Source organism: Coptis chinensis, chromosome 1, assembly GCF_015680905.1.
Source record: "Coptis chinensis isolate HL-2020 chromosome 1, ASM1568090v1, whole genome shotgun sequence".
Lineage (NCBI taxonomy): Eukaryota > Viridiplantae > Streptophyta > Magnoliopsida > Ranunculales > Ranunculaceae > Coptis > Coptis chinensis.
The window spans coordinates 11,653,189-11,677,112 of NC_141456.1; the positions used below are offsets into that span (position 1 = coordinate 11,653,189).

A 23,924-nucleotide genomic window follows, 5' to 3' on the forward strand; every position below is an offset into this window, starting at 1 on the left:
TTCGGAGTCCTGGTTCAAGAGGTAGGAGCTTCGGAAGTTTGATGCTTCTGTGCGGATTTGTTATGCTTCACATGGGCTTAATCAGAAAGCTTATGTACACTCCCTATTCCGTGGTTAAATGCTTGCTTTATCATTATTTGTATGTTAGTTGCTCCAACCTGCAAAAACACGAAAATGCGATTATTTCATGATTATTAAATACAAAATTAATGGAAATATTATGTCTCTATGGGGTTTTATAATACAGTTTTTGATGCTTATCACCTCTTCAGTGTTCTGCACTTATACCTGAAGTGACCTTTGGTGGCACAATAGTAACATTGTCTCTAGATTTGCTTCTATCGTCACCTCTAGAATGAGATGGTTTTCTATTTTTACCTCTCCCCCGCTTCTCTATGACAAGTATCTCTGAGTGAGAGGAGCTGCTTCGTGAACCCCTTCTTGTCTCCTCATTCAACAATGCCCCGGTAGCCATCTCCATGGAAATAACTCCATCCTTAGCGACTCCGTTAAGAGAAACTGCTAAAGTTTCCCAACTATCGGGTAGAGAGTTTAATAGTAACAAAGCCTCAACTTCATCACCCATATCAATCTTAATCAAGTGCAACTGATTGATGGTATTATGTACTTCATTAAAAGGCTCAGACATTGAAGAACCTTCTTTGTACTTCGTGTTGGCAAACTTATTAATGAGCAGCACTTTGTTTCCGGCCGACTTCCTCTCATAGAGGTCTTCGAATTTCTTCCACAAGCCAAAAGCAGTAGTCTCTTGGGATACATGGTGGAAGACACTGTCGTCAATCTACTGTCGAATGTACCCTATTGTTTTTCTGTCAAGCTTGCTCCACTCAGCCAAATGAATCGTTTTCGGTTTTTCTCCCCCATTTTTAATGGGTCGTTCCAAGTCCTTGCAATAGAGCAAGTCTTCCATCTTGGCTTTCCAAATGGTGTAGTTAGCTCTATTCAAACTAGTCATTCGAGTATTCACGGAATTGTCTATCTCTACAAGTTATTTAAACTCAAATCTTCCCTCAGGAATTTCGTCAAACACCTTCCGAGCAAAATTTGGATAACACCCTAGGTTAATCTAACCTGGTTCTGATACCACTTGTTGGGGTTAATACCGATACCAATCGATCCTCCACTATACAGATAACTTTTAATATGAAACACTACAACTCCAGACAAATTCTAAATATCCACTACAACCAACCTAGCATGTCCAACTCTCTAAACAACTATCAACAACAAATAATAATATAAAGAGAATAACAAGCATACCACAACACAAAGATGTACCGTGGTTCGGCCAATTATGCATATTTTCACAAGAGCTAATCGTTTTATAAAGTGGGAAAGAAAATTACAATTACTCCTTTCAGTCTCTCACCTTACTAGATCACTCCTCTCTCCTTACAAGCTTTCCTGGATGTAAGGGTTTTTTCTCAATCTTGATTGCTTTCAAAATTGGGCTTTCCAAGACTTAGGTTTTCCAAAACGTTACTTTTGGTTTTTATAGTAACCCACAATTTTGTGGTTACTGTAGCAAAACAGAAAACTACGAAAATAGACATGGGCGCGGGCGCACTCTTGGCAAGGCCAATGTCGAGCGCGTGCGCGCCCTCATGTGCTTGTTCATGACTTCCAATAACAAGGCGCTTTGGGATAGATCAATCTGAGCGCGCGTGCACTCAGATCTTTTCATGCGAACAGAACTTCTTTCTTTTTCATCCTCTTGTGAGGGATAACTCCAACACCAGTACTATTCAGGGAATGATAAAGGCGAAAAGTTTTTAGTAGCCCTCTGAAGACAGTGATGCAGACATGAGTAGATCTATACGGCCAAATTTCTTATGTTCCATACACATCTCTTGGGCAAATTCCGTCTCAGATTGATGTTGAAACAGTTTTGACGAACAATATATTCAAGTTGGGGACATCCATCGAGGCAGCCAAGAATGTGAAACAGTGGAATGTGAAGATCATATCGGTGAGAATAAGCCTTTCTTAAGTTATTTATTTATTTTCGGCTAATGATTATTAATCAAATAGGAATATGTCAGTGCACTTTGCGTTCTCCTTTCTTTCCTGTCATTTACAGTGGATTTCAGCATTATTTGTACACAGTGTTGTAAGTAACTATTGCTTTAACATGCAAATAAGTAAGAATAAGAGACACCAGGACAGAGCTGCTGCATTGGAAGTATGGGATAGACTGGAGGAATTTGTGCGGTCACGGTCACGGTCACGGTCACGGTCACGGTCACGGTCACATACTTAAATGCTGCAGATTCTGAGGAGTTGTAATGTTTGTTGTTCATGATCAGGTTAACTTATTTTGATGCTTTGAATCAGTAACGACATCTGGTAGATCAGCTTTTCGATCTTCAACACTTTTATTTTGTAACTTCTTACTTTTGAGAACATTAAAAATCATCTGTATACCCATCTCAATAGATTGTTTTTATCAATCACTTTTATATTTCTAGCTGCTATCAGTTGGGAATGTTTTGTTTTTGAAGTGAGTTGCAAAGTACGTACGTCATTAGTAAAGATATTTACTTGTGGAACCTAACAGATCACTCTGTTATTTAGAAATTGAACAGAAGAGAAAAAGGAGGAGAGTGTGGGTGGGTGTGTTGGTGCGGGTTGGGGGGCCCGGGGCTGGGCTCATGCTTCCTTAAGTATCAAAAGACTACTACTAAGCTGTAAGGACTCGCACTTTATTATTACTCATAGATGGTACTCCTTTACTCTTATATATGATATTTGTGACTCAACTTTTCTTATAGAATAATATGGACACCTTTGTGGAACTCCTGTTGGACCTTGGTTTCTTGTGTTACATTTCCATTTTAGATGTACACTTCGTGTGGTATCATAGTTTGGAATTTTGGAATTTTTGGAATTCTAACAAATTCAAAAACCGAAATTTATTAAATTTTAACCCTTATTACATTTGGAATTTCAAATGATTTTAGAATTTCAAAAATTTCGATTTTATATTTGGAATTATATTTTTTTGAAAAACCAAAATTCCAGACGGAATTCCAAAATTTCGTTCGGAATCACAAACTATGTGTGGTATGCGTAAAAAAAAAAAAAAAAAGTGTCACCATTTTGATACTAAAATGGTGATTCTTTTGTAATTTTATCCACAGCAACAAACAACAGCCTCTTTAACTGTCTCACTGTAATTTTGTATGGACTACTGATTTGACTACATGTATGTTGCCCGATGTTCCTATTTATGGAATCTATCTCCCTTAATTATAAGTTCTTATACTTTACTGTCACAATTATCTTTCCACTCCTATACTGTATACTGCACTTCTCAAACCCAATGGAAAACATTTTAAATTTCGGCAAGAACGGCCCAACTCTTCAAAATAAGACACCGATAGAGTTCAAGCTCTTCCAAAAGTGGAAGTCTTCTGAAAAGGATTCTCATATCCTAATCGAAGAGATTTCAACGGATTCGATTGATCAACAACGTAGTCAACAAGCCACTTGGTAATCAAATCAGGACGAGAGCTTTACCAGTTGCCCACAACTTCTTCTATTCACTGCTTCCATAAAAAACTTTGCAAACCGATCTTGATATTTAAAATATTTATCTGGATTTCTGATAAACATATAGCGAAAGAGACACGGCTCTTTGGCAAGTTTCCACCATGAAGATTATGAAGAACAGACGTATTGCGCATTAATAGGAATTTCAAGTACCCCAAGTTTCATACGAATCAGAAGCATAAACTTCTTTCTTCCAAGTTCTTCTTCTTTAGATTTTTGTCTCCTGTTGACATGTTGTTCTTCTTCTTTGGCTCATTGCTTGTTGTGCATAAAATATTTGCGAACCTACAAGCATACCGTAATGTGGTCATTGTGGTGAGAGTGTGAGACTTATTATGCAACCAAAACCCAGTCAAGTCCTCAAACTTAAACTTATCAAAAAATAACAAATTGTACTCTAATTTTTTTTTTCTAAAGTATTCAATTTTCATTTTTTCAATTTGGTACCGACTTCTGACTACGTCCAAATTCGGATGTAGCGAAAAAAATACAAATTTCTCTTCAAATATCCAAATTTTGATTTTTTTTCTAGGTTTTAACTTTTTTCAATTTGTAGTAAAAATTCGGATGTAAAAAAATACAAATTTCTCTTCAAATATCCAAATTTTGGTAAACCCACCCTCTTGTGCTCTTTAGCCTTAGGGTATGAGCCCCATTGAAGTGAGGCACGTAATAATAAAAAAATAGATATATCAAATAAAAAATAAAATAAATATTAAATATGACATGAATTATCACTGATTTGCTTAGCCAAATTTTAAAATTAATTTTATGTGATTGTAAACATAAAACCATTGTAGTCATTTAAAAGAAAAATCTTAAGCAATAAGTAAAGAGCAAAATAAAACTCGTATCTCTCAATACAATCTAGCTCAACTTCAATAAACTAAAATAATGAACCGATCGAATTGAGCCAAATGAGTTCTTCATAAAATAGAACACGTGATTCAATTTTTGAATCCCGTAAAACTTCATTTAAAATTTAATCCATCTTTGTGTCTTCTCTCAATCTATACAATTTAATAAAAATTAGTCAAAATTAAGTTTAAAGTGTACTCCACAATGAAACTTACTAAATTTGTACAATTTCTTAAATCATGCAACAATTGGATCGAGTGTAAATGTATCATGTATAGCAAAAATTGTAAAAAATAATAAAAAAAACTGTAAAAGTTGATTAGACACGCGCCTTGTGCGCTTTGCGCATTGACAAAAAACGCAAAAACAAAAAACGCACGCCTTATATTACCTCTCGCGCCTTGGTCAAGACGAGGCACTAAAAGTGCGCCTTGACTACACTGGTTTTAACTCATCTCTAATAGATTGTACTTTTGAATAGACTACAGTTCCACTGTTAAAAGTCCACTGCACATATCTCCATCTACAAATAAAGCCACTTTAACAGTTGATAAAAACCGTGTCAGTGTTCAAAGATATTTAGCTTCCTGAATCCTGAAGAAACATTTGAAGCGTTAACATTGGACTGAAACCCACCACACATGGGCCCAAACATTTGAGAATCTGGTATGATCAAATTTGGGTTACACACTGTTTCATCATTTCATGGCAAGATCGACAACTAGAATAACTATTCAACCACACTGAAAATAACTCTCTCCAGCCAATTCAACCACAATTCTGACGAGAAGTTCACAACAAGAAAGATATTATTCCTTAGTTTGGATAGACACTGAACTGACCCAAGGTTAATTGAAGACTTGAAGAGCTCATCGTTTTATAGTTTTATGCCATACTCGCTAACTATCCACCCAAACTTGGCACAAATTAAAGTCGCAATTCACCTGCATGCAGTGCGTGGTATTTATAGTGTGGTCCTCTTAAGTAGTTAGATAGTTAGAGAAATTAATAACCGTCCGTCCACACATATAGTTCATGAATAGTTTTTTTTTTGGTGAAGACACGCATAGTCCGTGAATAGTTGAATACGTACATTTGTGGATTTTATTTATTTACGTACTCAAGATTAAAACAAGTCCATTTTTAAGTTGAAAAGAGCAAGCCGGCAGGGTGAAGAAATGGAACTCTCTAGCATTCATCACCTAAAAATCCAACCTTCTTGGATTATTGTTCTTTCAATCCTTGGGGTGTATTCTATATTCAAATTCTTCATAGCTCTTCTCAAATGTTTCTATAACACGTTCCTTAGACCTTCCAAAAATCTCAAAAGTTATGGTTCGTGGGCTCTAATAACGGGATCAACTGATGGCATAGGGAAGGCCTTTGCCTTTGAATTAGGTAAGAAAGGCCTTAACTTGATCTTAGTTGGTAGAAACTCCAACAAACTCCAAACTGTTTCAATTGAGATTCATACATTATCTCCAAGTATCCATATCAAGATAATTGTCCTAGACTTCGCCAAAGATCTTTCCAATGGAATTCTAGCGATAGAGGAAATGGTGCAAGAAATTGATGTTGGTGTGTTAGTAAACAACGTTGGTGTCACGTACCCAAAGGCGGCTTATTTTCATGAAGTGCATGAAGAAGTGTTGTTAAATCTATTAAAAGTGAATGTAGAAGGTACGACCAAGGTTACAAGAGCTGTCATCGGGGAAATGCTTAAGAGGAAGAGAGGTGCCATAGTTAATATTGGCTCAGGTGCATCCATTGTTGTACCTTCACACCCTCTTTATGCTATTTACGCCGCTACAAAAGCGTATAGTATAGTATTTTAATTATTTTATTTTACGTACTTTTCCGTTCTACTTTAGCATCTTTAAAACCAATCAATTATACCAGTAGTCCAGTAACTAGCTACTACTTAGCTTGATGTATGTATCATTTGCTCATTTTCTTTATTTTTCTTTTCTTTTCTGTGTGTTTATGTCTAGATTAATCCGTGAGCGTGAGCGAACTCTTGAAGTCACTATTCAACACTCTCACAAAAAACCACTTCACTCGTGTCACTCTCTCAGGTGTCTGTCCGTACCCCCAAATAACCCTTACTTTGTGTCTGACCGTACCCCCCATCTTCTCTCATTTTCTCCGGTTTTCGCCTACAATCTAAGAGTGATTTACACACCCCTCAATCTCCCTCCTTCAGTCTTCCTCTCCCTCCTTCCTTCTCAACCATACCCAACTCTCTCTCTCCCTACCACAAACTCATCTCTCCCTCTTTCTTCTCCACCTCCGCTCACGCCCCCACTGCCTTGCAGTTATCTAGTTAAGGTCATCACCTCATCAGTTTATCATCACCTGAGTTGCATGCATGTAGATAATATACATACAGTAAAAACCTGCTTTCTATTCAATTTATAGACAGATTAAATTAATTTGGTTGCCACATATTTGACTTACAACCAATTCATCCAACTGAACTACTTCATAAAAAAATAATGTTCAAGCTAAATGATGGTTATTGTGTCACACAACTAAGGTGAAGAATTAACAGTTTCACTTTTACTGGAATGAATGCTGAAAGCATTTTAGTGATATCGATCAATTGCATTTACATAATTACATGCCACCCACCTGCGTGAGATTTTTACATGCTAGACGTACATACACGAGTGTTGTAGGCTTGTAGCGCACCTTCCCGTTTCCTCATATATATCGTCCCATGTTTTTCTTTTCTAGTTTAATTCATTTGGAGCTGCATGCGGAAGTGAGCTGAACACTAGCTTAGGAGGGTGACCAAATTTATTTCGCATATTGCAGAATAAGAGGATAGTATGGTAAACGGTTGTGTGCACTGTGTAGGTACATTGATCAGCTGTCCAGATGTATGTACGTAGAGTACAAAGCCTGTGGAATTGATGTGCAGTGTCAGGTATTTAATTATTTTCTTTCTCTTTTTTATTTTAGTATTATTAGGTAATTGATTTCTTATGTTCTTATCTCATCATGATTTTCAACTACCAAGTGAATTTATTCGTGGAATAATTCTCCAAACATTTTTATGTTTTTGACATAAAGCCATTGTGTATATATATATCTGTTTGCATATGCTAACAATTGTGCATACAGGTTCCCCTGTATGTTGCAACAAACATGGCATCAAAAGTTGCATCAATTAAGAGAACTTCCATGTTCGTGCCGTCACCTGACGCTTATGCCAAAGCTGCAATTCGTTGCATAGGCTATGGGCCACGATGCACACCATACTGGGCCCATTCTTTTCAATGGTTCCTGGCTAGCTTATTACCTGAAAATCTTCTTGACGCATGGCGCCTATCAATTGGTATCCAAAGAATGGAGTTGGAATTCCAGGGAGAATAAAACCATTAAGCAGCACTTGAAGTCTTGAACTCAGATCATGATACTTGTTAAACGTACGTTCTGTGTTGCAATATTTTCTTAAACTCTCGAAAGAGACTTTTAAAACTTATTTGAGACTAGGAATGCTTGTGATTGTTGCTCTGAAGAAAATATTTGGTGAACAACCTCAGATTTAGTGATTACTAGTATTTGCCAGTGGCATACGGTACAGATATGTGTGCCTTCGGCACTTCTGACGGCATCCGCCCCGCCTCTCTTGTTTTTTTAAAATGAGCTCTAATATATTGCCCTTGCCATACGGCAAGAAAAACCCACTCCATACAGGCATACACTGAACTGCCCAACCAAAACCCACCCAACAGAAGCGCAACTAAAAATTCAGCCGTTTTTGTTGACTTTAGTAATGATCCACTACTCTTGTTGCCCTTATTATCCTGATCACACTCCATAAGCCTTAGATCCACGACGTGATAAGTAGATCCAAAGGTCAGATTGTTTTTATGGGCCACACCACTCCAATTTGTTATATAGATCCTTCCCAAATCCCAAAGCAGTCTATAGCTAAAAGGTTTAAAATTGAGATTGACAACTCCCAACAAAAATTCGATATAGTTTGCAAACAAATTTCATTTTATTCCGCGTTGCATCTCAGCAACACGTATAGTTGTAAAAAAAACAAAAGGTTTAGCTGGCGGCAGTGAAGTTTGAAACGTGTCCGCACCATTTCCCTTCTTCTTCAAACTAAACAGCAGAACAACAACAACCTCGAGATCAACGCTCAATATCTAGAGGTCTCTTCATTTGAGGTAACTGAAAATGGGCTTTTTTTTTTGAGTTAAAGGAAGTATTTTTCCTGTTGATTAACTTACTTTGACTTTGGCATCAAGTTTTGGCTTTATTTTGTTTGGTGTATGAATAAGAGATATTCAAATTGTTTTCTGGGCCATTGGTGATATTTTGCAGATGTCTAGTAGCTTAAAGAATAATGCTGATCATTCCTTCGACATTGATGAGCTGTTAAGAGTAGGGACACTGTGTATGGAGGTATAGTTGTCAAACTAGTCTGATAGGTTTCATATTTGTTGTTAGTTGAAGAAATCATCTTTGTTTTCTGTAGTTGAGGAAAGAGAGAGACGTGCTAAGAGAATCGCAGTCTAAAAGCGCTCAAATTATCAGAGTAATGTTTACTATTCTGCTTTAATGCTCTTAACATCGAAAACATTTCCAGCTTGCTATGTTGATTTTGTAATTACTCTTAAACACAGTTATGGTTAATATCTTTTATATCTTCAATAATAATGCGAACCTTATGGATTGATGATTTATGATTAGTTTGTGACTCACTGCTCCTGGAGAGGTTTATAACATAGAGTAGAAATATAGGTGAAGATTTTTATCCCCTTTCCCATAAATTCTTAAATACAAAGTTTTTATCACTCATAGTTTTTATATTTTGTCATCAGCTACTACTTGGAACTTGGAATTGAGAAATTGAAAAGAAGTCATTCCAAGTAATGAGTTTTCCAAGATAGGTTTGTCCGAGTAGAATATTATTTATTTGTACAACATGGTGGTTCAGTAGAGTGAGACAGCTCTTGGTAAATGATTTTGGAGGCCTTGCGTGGTCTCTGGATTGCGAGTTTCAACTAGATAATCTATAATAGAGCAGTCAATGTAATAAATGTTTATGATTGAGACAGCAGCCGGTATTGCATAGGTTGTAGTGTAATGAGAAAACAACCAAATAATTTGCTAGACCATGAGCCTAGTATCTTGGGATTTACAGAATGCTGGTTTGATGTTCCTGGCATGTTGTATACAGTATAAGCACAAGATACTGTAATAGTTTAATGATATTATTCTGATTTTTGAGCTTTCTTGAACACAGGGAATGGAATTGGAAGTTAAATCACTTTCTGAAGCTCGTCTGGAAGATAGAAAGTACATCCAAGAGCTGGAAAGAGAACTGCATAACTACTCCAAAGAAATCGGTATTACTGCCAAGTTCACATGCATTTTAGTTTTTCTTTACTAGGGAAGCTGAAACTGGTATTGCTTCACTTGTCTGTGTGAAGCAGTTTGGTCATGATGGATCTTCCCAGTCTTTCCTTCTGATTGATCCACTTTTACTTATTAGATTTAATTTGTATTCTTTTTCAGGTTGTAAGTTGTAACAGATACTATATCTAGATGTAACTCGCTATGGCGCATAGAAAAGTCTGATGCACATACACTCATGACTCTTACACTCTTGGAACTTGGAACTAGCATAACAGAAAACGGATTATAATCTTCACTAGTATATTTTTAAAATGTATATTCTTACTAATATATTATAACTGGAATATTCTCACTAACTGTAAAATCTTTATGTATATTCGTACTAATACATTGTCTCTAATAGATTTGTTAAATCTGAAAAGGATAAGGTGTTTTCGAGATAATTTACTTGTTAAGAAGGATTTTCCCCTGATCATTTAAGAACATTGTCATTGCTGATCCAATTAGCAATGGAGCACTCAAGAAGTGAAGAAAGTAAAACTATGATGTTGGTCTCACAGTTATGAACTTATAATTAGTTGGTAGGGAAAAGTTATAGTCAAAATGAATGAAACGTCTCTTATGATTGCATTCTTTCAATTTTTCACAGGTAACTTGCAGGATCAACTAAACTTGAGGAACATTGAAGCAAACTGGTTAGGTGAGCATGTACACAGCCTTGAGCTAAAGCTAACAGAGATTGGTAGATTACAGGAGAAGGTAAACCAGTTGAGGGAGGAATTGCTAAAATCCAATTCTGAGCGGTTGTTCTTGATGCGGGAATTAGAAAACAAGGAAATGGAAGTGCAAAGTTCATTACTGTGCATAGAGAAATTGGAAGAGGCGATAGCATCTATTGCATTAGACTCTGAGTGTGAAATAGAGAGTCTGAAGCTTGACCTAATAAACTTGGAACAGGTGTCTTCTGAAGCTAAAAAATTTCAGGAAAAAGCTGCTGAGGAAAAAGCAAGAATGGATGCATTTATTGAAGAGTTTGCATCGGAGATACAGGATTCACAAAAGATGAACGAATTTTTGGAGGAGGAGAACCGAAATTTGAAAGAAAAATTGGAAACATCTGAAAATCTTTCAAGGACCCTTGTTAAAAGGATTGAAGAGCACCTGAAGGAGTCGCTGGAGAGTAGGGATAGATCAGAACTTGACATTTGGTGTTGTAATAAGCCAGAGAACGAGCTTTATCTATCAAACGAAACTAGGTATGCTGAAATACCTTTAGTTTTCACTGTTCAACTCCAAGTATATGAAATTGTTGAATGCTTGTATATTGATTCGATACTAGAAAGTGTTTCTATTCTTGCTTTTGCATGCATGACATACATTTTGTACTGTCCATATTAAAGAAGAGCTATATCTTCATTTAAGTGTGTAAAGTATCAAAACAGAATTATAGGCTTTCCATTGTTCTCTGTTTCAAATATATTATAAATATCTGAGTTCTATCATACATATTTTGTCATCAATCACGTGTACTGCGCGTGTACTTCTATATAGGTGTTTATACATACTTCTGGCTAGCGGATGCTGCACTTTAGGCAAGATGTAATGTCTATATGTTTTATTTGATCATGCATTTATTTCTTTTCGTTCAGGGCAAGAGTTTTCGATTCTATTTGGCTGACAATTAATGCTTTCGCTCTCTGTTTTTCTGTGTTTTGCATGATCATATATGTTAACATCGATGTATTGAAATTCACCATAGGATATTAATCTGTGTGTCCTTAGTAATATTTGGTATTATTTATGAAGCACTTGTGAGGAAGTTTTGGGCCCACTTCTTTCGAAACTTGCAGTTGTGGCAGCATCTGATGAAGATTTGAAGGATGATTTAGAGAAAATGTCTGAGAAGATCAATGAATATGAACATCTAGTGGAGCAACTAAAGGTAAAAACTCGTATAGTCACATGCTTATTTTGATTGAAAACAGTATGTGTATTGCTGATGTCAAAAGAGCTAGGAGTTCCAAGCGTATAGTATGTATCATACTCCATACATGTATAGTATGTAACATAGCAGATACCTAAATAAAGTAAAGTGTGGTATTTAAGAAGATGTTAGTATTTTTTAGCAACTTTGTACAACCAGAATGGAGATACATTTTGTCTTTCCTTTAGGTTCAGGAAATTGATTAGTGCATAGTGTCACAGGAAGTTTTTCTCTACCATATCTGCATACTTCACTAGATTAGAACATGATTTAATTCACGTTCAAAGTGGTAGCTCTATTACTTTTTCCTGTCAGAGTGACAGTGGATCAAAAAGGGCATTGCCTGCACTTCTCAAGTCTTGACATTTTATTTCTTACAGCTGTAATCTTAATGCTTGCTAGGATGAGCTGAGAGAAGAAAAGGTGAAAGCAAAAGAAGAAGCTGAGGATTTAACCCAAGAAATGGCTGAATTAAGGTACCAAATCACAGGCATGCTTGAAGAAGAATGCAGACGCCGAGCTCTTGTTGAACAAGCATCTCTGCAGAGAATAGCTGAATTAGAGGCTCAGGTATGATTTGCCCTGTTCTGGAAAGATCACGATTATTAAGGATTTTTCTGTCCCACATTTGTGAACTATATTCTTATCATTTTAACAAGTGCTTTTTCTTTTCTTCTTCGCCCTCAAGGTTCAGAAGGAAAAACTGAAATCAAGATCGATGGAGGTCCATTGTTCGAAGAATTTGATAGAGGTTTTTTCCCCTTATTATAATCAAATCGATTTCGTGTTCCTTCATGATTAGAAAATCTTGCTTGCCTCCACAAAATTTGATTGTGTTATACTTGAATTATTATAAATGCTTGATCACATACAGACTGCCATTATATGAAAATTCCATAGTGTATGATGTATTAACTTGCACTTAATGAGGAAAGGGTTTTACTGCTCAGACTGCAATTATTTCAAAGTTCCGTAGTGTATGATGTGTTAGCATGTGCTTAATGAGGAACCAGTTTCACTGCTTGGGGTGTCCATGGAGAGAATCCCTTAATGGTTAGCTGAAGAGGTTTATTCCGTGACTTTCTAGTCTCATGGCATACTCGAGGGACTAGTGACTTGTAAACTATGGCCACCATTGAGTTAATCCTACAAAATGCTGTAGTTGGTCCTATACCAACTGTTAAAGAATGATTTGAATGGTTGCCAGGTTCCAGTCTGCTATTCATACCAGTGCTTATAGTGTAGAACGATTCTAAGTTTTTTTTTTGATAAAAGAGCGATTCTAAATAGGTATTTAGGATACTGTACTAAAGCCAAGAGTTGTAACGTGGACAATAGTCCAACTTGTTAGTGATTATTGCATTATTTCCTGATACCTTGTTGCCTTTTGATAATTCAAACAGTAACGACCTGCCCAAGATTGAAATCTCCTTACTGAATTGATGTTGATTTGTGAACTATTCATATTTCTAGTTCTAGGGATAATGTATCTTTATATACTTGAAATTTTAGTTTCTTTAGATTTTTGACAGGAATCATGCACAGAGAAATGAAGTTTGCAGATGTGGACAGTGCACATAGGACAGTTTAGTGAACAACCAGTTGACGTGGGGACTGCAACATAGGTCACTGAGAGTACAGCCTCCAAAAGCTGATTATACTGTAGACAGCGTTATTGATGATGATAGACTTCGTCAGTTATTCTTTGCATGGTCTCCAGAAGAAAATCGCGTCATTGAGACGGGAGATCAAAGTCATTCAAGGTTATCCCATCGAATGATGCTGAATTAAGCTTTAAATCCTTTAGAGAGATTACTTGGCCTCCAATGGAGCCGTCTCTTTGAGAAATCAAACCATGGAAATCTAAGTCGTAGAGGTCATCTCATGTAACAATGCTGGATGAAGCTATGAAGTCCTTCGGGGTCTTGGAGAGAATACTTGCCCTCCATGGTGGAGCGGTCGTTTGGAGTGGGTTTGGTTTTGAGTGGGATTTGAGAATGTCTGAATGTTAACTTTTGTCAAGTAGAGCATTGAAGAAATGTTGAGATCAAGTGGAAGCGTGCATTTGAACAATGTAATGGTTTCCTGTCTACTTGACTTTTGATACTTGGAGATTGGAAAATAAATAAATTTGGAGAAATAGAAGGAAGTTATGAATTTAGTTTTTTTGGTTAGTACCCGTTCTGAAACCTTTTTTAAATGGTCCTTTTTTCACACTAGAAGACCAGCCTCGGTACCATACGAAGACACCAATGGTCCCATGGTGGCACTGGCAAAAAAAATATTATTTGGTCCAGTTTTAACAATTGACGAACTAAGCTTAGTTTCAGAACAACTATATCAATTGTTTGCTCTCTCCTCTGGAAAGCAGCTGCCCTTTCAGATCATAGGGACTAGACGGAATCTTTCACACCATTTACGTAGAAGAATCAACAAAGCCATCATTCACTAAGTGCATTAATTAAGCTCACATGAATTTATACAGACCACTTTATTCTAGACAGGTGACACATACTAATAATCAGAATCATAGTATTTGCAGTTCTGCATTTTTATTTCGCAGTTACACCATAGAATACTAATGTTCCAAGAGCATACACCTACTTCAAATAAATTACAAAATTTATCTCTGAATAATGTACTCTAATTTCACAACTTTACATCCGCTATTCCGCTGGTCGTTCCCATAACTAATGTCAACTAAAAAGTGGCAATGCTCTTTCTTACAGCTGAGAAAAGGGTAGCATATCACTATCAAAGACCACGCTCAGCGGCTTCTTTCCAGTTGTGCAGTTATCTTTACTGTGGTAGATCAACGGGATTGATATTCCATATATCTTTTGCATATTCACGAATCGTTCTGTCGCTGCTGAATTTGTATGAACCAGCAGTGTTCAAGATTGACATTCTCGTCCATCTCTGCCCACATAGTCCTTAGAAATGTTAGACAACATGAAAACTAGTTGCAATGCATTCTTGTGCAAGAATAAATGGCGCAGACGTTGTGAGTAAGTGAATGTATCATACTTCTCCACAGATATAGGGGGAGTAGGTGAAGTACATGGTGTAATGAACATCGTGACCAAAAAGTTGTAACTTTACAACTTCACAAATAGTCATTTTAGGTGCTACAAACATGCGATGAATTTGGAATTCAAATTCACTAAATAATACGGCTTTAAGCAATTTTTCTTTTTACAGTGTTCAGGGCCCCACCATTTTGTGACTTATATACCCTTCCAAGAAAAGAATATGGCCCCTGGGCACTTTTATAATTTACAATGAACTGCTTCAAACGATGATTCATGCAAATACATGTGTTAGGCATTTTGCATGCAAACAGCATTCATATGAATCCACTGCAAAAGTTTGCACATGGTGCTTCCCAAAAATGGGTGTATCATTGTCTTTGTACATATGGTGCTTTCCAAAGTACATGTGCACATATGAGATGTATGTGAATATACCCTTTTGTAGGTTAGTGAACGTGAAGAAAGTTACCTTCTGGTCTCGATATGCCTCCTCAACTTTCTCTTGGGACTCAATGTAACTGGGGAAGTCTTTTCCGACAAGGAAATAGTCACCACACCCGTAACCTTCATTTCCTTCCAAGGATCCCATCAGTTCATCATAGATGCCAGGTCCGAAAACACCACTTCTGATATAAGCTATGACTTCTTCAAACCGTGGATCAGGAACAAACTGCATATAGGATCAAAACAATAAAACATACTGTGAAAGTACACTCGACATGAGACTAAAAGATTGAGGCCTCCTGGCCTTCCATTGAAGAATTTGGGTATGACTATATTAATTATACCTTGCCCTCAGCTCTCTCCTTTCTTAATCCAGCAATCTCATGAGCTCGAGCTCCAAATAGGAAAAAGTTTTCCTCTCCTACCTCTTCCCTTATTTCAACATTGGCTCCATCTAAGGTTCCAATTAAGATACAACCATTCATTGAGAATTTCATGTTGCTAGTCCCACTTGCTTCCATCCCAGCAGTACTGACCAATAAAGATAAAGATTATTACAGGTCCTTAAAAGTTCAAACTAAGATTAATTTCTTAGTGGTTCAAATCAATGACCCACTATAAATATCTTCTGGTACTTCAATACCTAAACAGTATGTTACCAGATAATGCTACCTATATAGTTCAGGGTTACGACAAACTAGCCTATATGAGACTATGAGAGTCATATATCTGATAAATCTTTGCTTTTCACCATTTCTAGAAAGGAAAATTATCTTTTGTTTTCTTTGTTTTATCTCCCATTTAACTTACAATTGGCTCCCTATTTAAGAATTGGAAAATAGTAGAAAGAAACGGGTGGGTGGGTGGGGACTAGGGGAGGGACGAAATAACATGATATGCTCTGAATATCTAATAGATAAACAATAGTTTTCTCATTCAATGATCATAGTTAATCAGAAATACCTGATGTGCTGTGATAGCTCACTGGCAGGAATAAGCTGTTCAGCAACACTGACATTGTAATCAGGAAAAAAGACAACCTAAAATAAAGATAAACTCATTTAATTCCTGTTTTTTTACCAATTTGGAGTAAGCAATTGACAACCGTGGCATGCAGAAACTCAGTATTAACAAAATAGTAATAATAATAATTGAAGGGGATGGGGATGGGGGACTATGAAAGCAGAAAGATAAATTTATCAATTTATCTGTAATTCTGTTAGCTTATCAAACATTCACAGAAGCGGGCTTCACCTGCCTGGCCCACCTTAGGCAGCCAGAAAGCCCAGAAGATGGTAACATTCATGAGAAAAAATGAAGACAAAGCTCAGATTCTTAATTTCAATTTGAAATTGTGTGTAAAAATTGTAGTTGCAATTTGAAATTACTTTGCAACTCTTTGGCTTTTGCTCCTTGCTAAGCCTTTTGCATTTTCTTACTCGTCTATGTATTATGGAATATAAAATTGTGTCACCAGAGCTATGACTTTAAGCTTGCTTAAGGGCCCTTATCACCAAGGATCTGCTTAATACTTTTGACTGCAGTAATTTTATATCACTACCCGGCCTATAGAAAAAATGATATGTTTGTGCTTGTCTGGGTTTATAATTGCACTTCTCCAAAAGTACTACTGAGCTGTCATCTTGTGTGGGTGAAGTTTTGTAGCCTATATTTCCAATTGACTAGAGGCAGCTAAACATCACTTCAATTGCATATAAAGAAAGTTTTTTGTATATATATGTAACACTGCAGCATTCCCAATTTCTTCTTCAGCCCAAGCATTTATCCTTCTCTTTGCCTAAAAGAGTCTATGGCTTAGTCAATATTAGCAGTAACTTAAGACATGTATCTTCCTCCGTTATAGGATAATTTCACTATCTAGATTTCTCCAATTAGAAGCTACGCTTTTGGACTGTACATATATGGATATCTGTACCAAAGATTGTAGTGACGCTAGTATGTTTAGAAACAATTACTGTATAGGAAAAAAAACAATTTCTGCCATTACAGGAAAAAAAAAGGCTTCGGGCAAGACGTGGATAGCATTTACTACTCATATATGGGTTATTTAGATGCAAATTATATATACATGAAAGCAATGTACCTTCAAAAGATCTCCTATTTCTGAATCATGATTTATAGTAGCCCCAACATCAGTGATAAACTTCACAATCCTCTTTGCTTGCACATAGGTCGAAAATGCTTTCCCTCCAAATATACACACTCGAGGAACAAACTTTGCTTCCCTTTCTTCTGCACTCATTTCTTTCATCTTTTTATAGCGATAAACTATACCCATGATGTTCAACAGTTGTCGCTTGTATTCATGTATTCGCTTCACCTGAAGATATGTAACTTGAACCAATTATCTCACCAGAGTTTACAGCTACCGAAGGAAGAAGATTCAGCATAAAACAGTAAAACGTTGGTCAACTGAATCAGGTTTCGCCAAGATATTATCGATTCTCCAGTATTAACACCTACCCAACCTTAAATATAAAAGGCAGGAAGTAAATCAATCCTTGTTGATTTACCACAAATACAAGTTTATTTTATCTGTGTTTTTGGCTCAGTTTAAATTCAAAGATATCTGAGCAAGTGAGATATATTTCAGATTTTCAGCAGAAACATTAAAGAAAACACAGTACAGGAATATTGCCGGCACAAGCTAGATGCGTAGGCACCACACTTACAGCATACACGAGGTAAATGTATCTTGCAAAAGTGTCGGCCTTCTGTGTGCTCTGAGGTGAATTGGTGCTTAAGCTAATATGCCTTTCGAATATTTTGAGCAAACTAAGCCCTGAAGCGGGTCTAATGAGGCCACTAAGCTTTACCAATTTTAAAAACCATTCATATGGCCCATTCCCATATGTGCCATGAGGCGGGATTCTCTCAATAGTGATTGCCTACCTGCACATCAAACATGGCATCAGGACTGACGAGATATCCTGTTCTCTCTTTGATGAATGACACAATCTTCATCTTGTTGCTCCTTTTTGCTGCCCGCCACTCATTTTGCAAATCTTCACTATCGGCAAACTGTTGAGAATTCACACTAATAATTGTTAAAGCATCTGATGACAGAAACAACTAGAATACCATTAAAAATTAACCAGATAGTTTCTTAGACTGATGAGATAAAGGAATTCTATATTTTCTAGTCTGTAGGAGTTGGGAAGTGAATGCAACTTTGTTGACAGTAACTGTCTTTAACATCTTGTCCAAATGTCTGATACTTATACATTGAACATATCAAGCAAACAGCAAGAGAGCACAATTGCTTCAAGTGCCAATTTGTGGGGATAATCTCAATCCGAAACATTATCTTAGCTTGAAGTGGTACATTACCTTTCGAAGTACTGCCAGCTTCTCCGTATCCAAAACCCAGTCTTCTGTACCAGTCCACTTGGTGATGATTGAACTAAGATCTGGATTGCAAAATAGGATCCATCTTCTTGGTGTCACTCCATTGGTTTTATTTTGAAATTTATGTGGCCACAACTGCCAAAAGGAATTTGAAGAGAATTGGTTGCATGCTCAATTTACTGAAATGTTATCATGGCCAACTTATTGTCATGGAGTATAAGAAAATGGATAACGTTAGCTACTTCAAATGTTTACCTTATAAAACTCATTAAATACTTCCTCTTTTACAATTTCACTATGAATCTCGGCAACACCATTTACAGCATGGCCACCAGCAACAGATAGATTAGCCATACGAACCATCTTTGGCAATTTTGGATCAGGTTGAAACAAAGATATTTTCTTCTTCTTAGTGTCCTCTTCTTTGGATTCACCTTCTTCATCAGTAAGTTCAGCTTCTTTTTGATTGACAAGTTCAGCTTCTTTTTTATTGGCAAGTTCAGCTTCTTCTTGATTGGCAAGTTCAGCTTCTTTTTGATTGGCAAGTTCAGCTTCTTCACTGGAGGATTCACTTTCATCAGAATTATCAACTACTTCACCAGAACCAACAACAGTGTCTTCTTCTGGTGTGAATAGTAACTCAGCAACGGAGATAGGTAAATCAAAATTGTCCAAAATTCTCATTTCTTTCAGTTTTTCATGCAATAACTCGAGATCTTCTATACCAGTCTCCGAGATTATGGTATGAGTAAGCTGGTTCGAATGTGAAACAGACAAGTTTAGAAAAAGATTATAGCCGAGGGAATATTATAATATGTAGTTTAATCCGCTGAAAGTTATCAATTGTATTCAAACAGTACCTCTTCGTCAATTTTTTCTATGATCTCAACATGTCGAGGAAGCAATTTCTCCATAATCTCGAAACTCCACTTCTCCAACGCTTCAGGTAACACCGTGTGGTTTGTGTAAGCCACAGTCCTGTCATATATAATAGGAGGAATACATCTGAGTCAATATAAAATAACGTTGTTACATAGTTCATCTTCAAGAATGAAGTCAACCTGTTGTTACATTAACAAATATTACATCTCCTTTAGATAACATTTTTTTTTAAATAAAAACAATACATTTTTCTTTCCATATTTGACGTATGTCCCTGAAGGGATGTCAATTTTCTTCAGTAAGTAGTACACAAGCAAAGAAACAATACAGCAACGCACCGAGGTACAAGTACAATAATCATAACATTGTCGAATATGAGTGCAAACCAAACATATAAAAGAAGATACCTTTGAGTAATCTCCCAGGCTTCGCTCCAGCTCAATCCCTTCACATCTATGAATATTCTCATCAGCTCCGGAATACAAAGTGTTGGGTGAGTATCATTCATCTGCACTGCCACCTTTTCTGGAAATTCTTCCCAGTTTGCAGACCCTCCACATCTCTTCTCGAAACGTGCAATTATGTCTTGCAGAGAAGCTGAGCATAATGTGTATTGTTGCTTCAGGCGGAGTATCTTCCCCTCCACTGAATCATCTCCAGGGTATAGTATATAGCAAATCTGACACCAAAGGAAAGCATTTTATACATAAGGGTTCTCCAAATTCTTTTAAGATGCGAAACTTTGTTAAGCTCATCAAAGAGCAATTTATAAGTTAATAGTCAATTTATGAAGATCTGGGTATGTTTCAGTCTGCTCAAGAATCTGTTACTACCAAACCAATTTTTCACTTTTCAACTAGATTTGCTTCTAAGAATAATGTGTAACATCATTAGCCTATGAACAAACTGAGAAGAAGAATTATTGACAAGGTGAAGCAGGAGGGAACCAATTCGCAGCTGAAGCAGGAAATACGAAACATGATTTTATATAATGTAATGGATAAACAAGAAAGAGTAGATCAAAAGATTTTGATTATATTAGTGTACCAAACAATCCACATGGAAGTCCCATACCTTTTCAGCATTTGTTTGAGCCTCACATGCTTTTGCATGCTCTCCAGCATTAAATGCACTTAAATCAAAATCTTCCGAAGGAACTTTTGTCGACCATAATCGGAGGTTTATTGTGGTCTTAGTCTTATATCCCGGTATGGGAACATCATAAGCAACAGCTTTTATATCTTCACCTCCAGTCCAGTGTTTCTTTTCATCTGAACCTGTAACAACTTTTCCGTAGAACTTCACAGGATATGATACATCATTCCTCACAATCTCCCAAGGGTTGCCCAACTGTAACGGAGCAGTGATAATAATAAGAGTCTTTAAAACAACTAGTTTAACTTCCGATAGCATGCTATTATATGCTTAATTCTTAACAACTCTGAAGATTGTAAAGCACCACACTTACTGTGACCTAAAAAATCTTACCTCAAGCCAACTTTCTGCAACTTCCTCCTGGCCATCTTTCGTAATATTTTGTTTGAACAATCCGTATTTATACCTCAGTCCATAACCCCACGCAGGGTAGTTCAGTGTTGCCAGAGAGTCCAAAAAACAGGATGCCAGCCTCCCTAGACCACCATTTCCTAGTGCAGCATCTGGTTCCTGCCATTAATCACCTCAAACATTCAGACACTTGTGGTGTTCTCAGTACAGTTTAGTCAACGATGCAAGTCCTTCTTCTCAAAAGCGCTCATAGAGAAAACATTCAGATTCGCATCTTTCATCATAATTAAGATGCAAACGTAGGTGACACGTATTGATGTACATACAATGTCTACATTCCAATTTTGTAATAAATTTTATTTGCAATAAAATTTAAAACAAAGTTTTTCAATTCCAAATCCATGCTTCTCATATGATACTAAATTTTCAGAACAAAAAAACCAAACCCCAAGAAATTAATAAGCCACAATATTCTAACCTGCTTCGCGACATTTTCCAGATCAATCCCAAGTTGACTCAAAGCTTCAGCATAAGGACCAGATAACTCCAAATTACCAATTGCATTCAACAAAGCTCTCCCCTAAAACATTCACCACAACATTTTTTTAATAAAATTCCTTAACCATTACAAGCAAAACAAAAGACTAGTCATCATAAAAACAAACCTGTAAAAATTCCATTGACAAGTAATAAGCTTGTTTCACATTAATCTTTTCATAATACTCATAAGTAGCATTCCAATTCCTTATCAACTTATCACGAACACTCTCAGCAGTAGCAATATAAGCCTTGGGCAGCTCAAATTTTTCAGGAGAAAATGATGGTGTGAACTCAGCATGGTACTTGATACTAGAAACAATAGAAGAACTCGAATCTTGCAGGACAAGTAAACTTTTTTCATCGTTTTGAGTGATGGGCTGTTTGTTTTTTTTATCAGTAAAGATGTTTTTAACGCAAAGAGATTTTCTTGAAGGGTGGTGGTAATGAGAAAGTGGATTGGGTTTGAGGAAGTGAGTGTGGTTTGTTGTGATGAATTTAGAGAAGGAGTTGTGAGAATGTGGTGTGAAGAGGAGTGTGTGTAGAGAAGAAGTTGCCATTGCTGGTGTGTGAGAGAGAGAGTTTTGAGGCTTGGCTTGTGATCTGTTGAGTTTTTTAGTTGAGTCTTGAGTTCAGTGTTGAGTGTTGACACTCCGTGATCTTAAAAGTAGCCTTTTTTGGAGCTGAATGAAGTCAGCATGTTGAACACAGGGACCCACATGCGCCAAATGGACGGATAATGAATTATGGGATTTTTTTAATGTTTAGAATTAAATTATTGACGATGGAAGATTTAGGATGGGAACTGGGAAAACAACTTCTGATGCATGATGGCGCAATAGTACCGGCCGGCCCACCACTTATTCGTCGACTGGAGAATCAAGACAACGCCTACTCTTTTCTCTCTTTAGTGGAGGCATATAAGTTCATTTTTATGCTTGATTCTATGACAGCTCTTTCTTGTAACATTTAAACTTTAGTAGAAAAATACTACTAAACTTTGGTAACCAAGTTAAAATACATACCTTATTTTCGTTGCAGTGGGATGCAATTTACATTTTACCTAAGGTGGCAGGTCTGTATAGTTCACAACTTCACAACTAAGAACCACAATTACACCGCAAACACATTCTTTATTATAAACTAGTTAACTGGCACATGTCTATGCCACGTGTGCCCTCAGTAGTTTTGGGCTGGGTAGCACAAAAATCTAATTTTCAGTCAGGGGTAATATCACAAATGTTTATAAAACGGAGGACAATATCATAAATAGGGAGAGACGATTAGTTGGTTTGGGTCGGGCAGCACAAAGATTTAATTTTCGGTCAATGATAATATCGCAAATGTTTGTAAAATTAAGGACAGTGTCATAAAATCAAAGAGAAACGTCTGAATTTTACATGATAATTTTATCCCTTCCTCCACTACTATAGAAAAGTGCATAAATAGCATGCCAAAAACGCTGTCAATTTCATTTGATAGCGTTTACAAAATGTTATTAAAGGCTATGCTATCCTTTTATTAATAGCGTTTTTCTGAACAACGCAATGTATTTGATAAGATTTTGTTTTAAACGCTATTCTTTTAATTGCGTTTGTTTTTTAATTTTTATGAATATATCTATAGCGTTTTCATATAAGTGCTATAAATATGATAGCGTTTTATCTTAGCGCAATGTAAATTTTGATAGCGTTTTATTATAAGTGCTATAAATATGATAATATTGCAAATGTTTGTAAAATTGAGGGCAGTGTCGTAAAATCAAGGAGAAACGTCTGAAATTTACATGATAATTTTATCCCTTCCTCACCTATGTTATTACAAAATATATTTATAACCATAATTGTAATAATTGAAACCGGATAGGGATATAATTAAAAAGTCTACTGTTCATTGAACAATTCTCTTTAAAGTAGTTAGATGTCCAAGAGCATCAAAGTCGTCACACTTCAGCCCCTTTTATCACGAAAGTTTTTTTTTTTTTTTTTCAAAGCGTGTCTAGTCTTCAACCCCTAATTACAAATCTCAAGCAACAAAATCATATATAAAATTTAAGTTACTAGATACGTTAAACATTAACCAATTTAGGTGTTGAATATCAAAATTGTTTTTTACTAAAACTAAATTAATGAATGGAACAAAGGTTTTATTTTGGAAATAGAAATATTATGAAACCGTCCCGAATCGATGATAACAATATTTGCACAAGAGATAAAAAGAGACTTCCCCAACAAGCAACAAGTAAATATGTATGAAAATTTTGATTAAAACAAATTAGCTCATCTTATAGTATTATTTGTTAATTCCATTATCAAATTTTCGAATGTAGAGCTAAACAGTTGAAAACCATTAATGAGTAA

The 23,924-nt window shown here is 36.3% G+C and overlaps 3 protein-coding genes across 12 annotated transcripts; 2 read left to right on the plus strand and 1 right to left on the minus strand.

The window, feature by feature from the left end:
- The first annotated feature begins 5,566 nt into the window (after positions 1 to 5,566).
- Positions 5,567 to 7,970, plus strand: LOC147522135 (very-long-chain 3-oxoacyl-CoA reductase-like protein At1g24470). Its single transcript, XM_086591455.1, has 3 exons — positions 5,567 to 6,247; positions 7,291 to 7,360; positions 7,558 to 7,970. Exons 1-3 carry the CDS (start codon positions 5,610 to 5,612, stop codon positions 7,807 to 7,809), a joined length of 960 nt encoding a protein of 319 aa, XP_086447581.1. The 5' UTR covers positions 5,567 to 5,609; the 3' UTR covers positions 7,810 to 7,970.
- A 396-nt stretch (positions 7,971 to 8,366) lies between these two features.
- LOC147522136 (myosin heavy chain-like protein) lies at positions 8,367 to 13,968 on the plus strand. Of its 9 annotated transcripts, none has more exons than XR_015212381.1 (9): positions 8,367 to 8,615; positions 8,773 to 8,853; positions 8,927 to 8,986; positions 9,698 to 9,800; positions 10,460 to 11,066; positions 11,617 to 11,752; positions 12,175 to 12,364; positions 12,483 to 12,545; positions 13,316 to 13,968. XR_015212381.1 is itself a non-coding variant. In XM_086591392.1 (9 exons), the coding sequence occupies exons 2-9, from the start codon at positions 8,773 to 8,775 to the stop codon at positions 13,373 to 13,375; spliced, it is 1,278 nt and encodes a 425-aa protein (XP_086447518.1). In that variant the 5' UTR covers positions 8,367 to 8,615; the 3' UTR covers positions 13,376 to 13,968. The 9 variants fall into 9 exon arrangements, 7 of the variants coding, with proteins under 7 accessions (XP_086447518.1, XP_086447532.1, XP_086447540.1 ...); XR_015212380.1 differs by having other exon boundaries at positions 13,327 to 13,968; XM_086591392.1 differs by having other exon boundaries at positions 12,197 to 12,364.
- A 270-nt stretch (positions 13,969 to 14,238) lies between these two features.
- LOC147522137 (Glycosyl transferase, family 35) lies at positions 14,239 to 22,215 on the minus strand. Of its 2 annotated transcripts, none has more exons than XM_086591376.1 (14): positions 21,693 to 22,215; positions 21,506 to 21,607; positions 21,010 to 21,186; positions 20,596 to 20,871; positions 19,929 to 20,200; positions 19,500 to 19,644; positions 18,895 to 19,392; positions 18,622 to 18,774; positions 18,184 to 18,312; positions 17,375 to 17,611; positions 16,234 to 16,310; positions 15,615 to 15,801; positions 15,296 to 15,496; positions 14,239 to 14,713 (listed from the first exon to the last, which is right to left on the minus strand). In XM_086591376.1, the coding sequence occupies exons 1-14, from the start codon at positions 22,122 to 22,124 to the stop codon at positions 14,594 to 14,596; spliced, it is 3,006 nt and encodes a 1,001-aa protein (XP_086447502.1). In that variant the 5' UTR covers positions 22,125 to 22,215; the 3' UTR covers positions 14,239 to 14,593. The 2 variants fall into 2 exon arrangements, with proteins under 2 accessions (XP_086447502.1, XP_086447509.1); XM_086591383.1 differs by having other exon boundaries at positions 19,500 to 19,617; positions 21,693 to 22,214.
- Between the last annotated feature and the right edge of the window lie 1,709 nt (positions 22,216 to 23,924).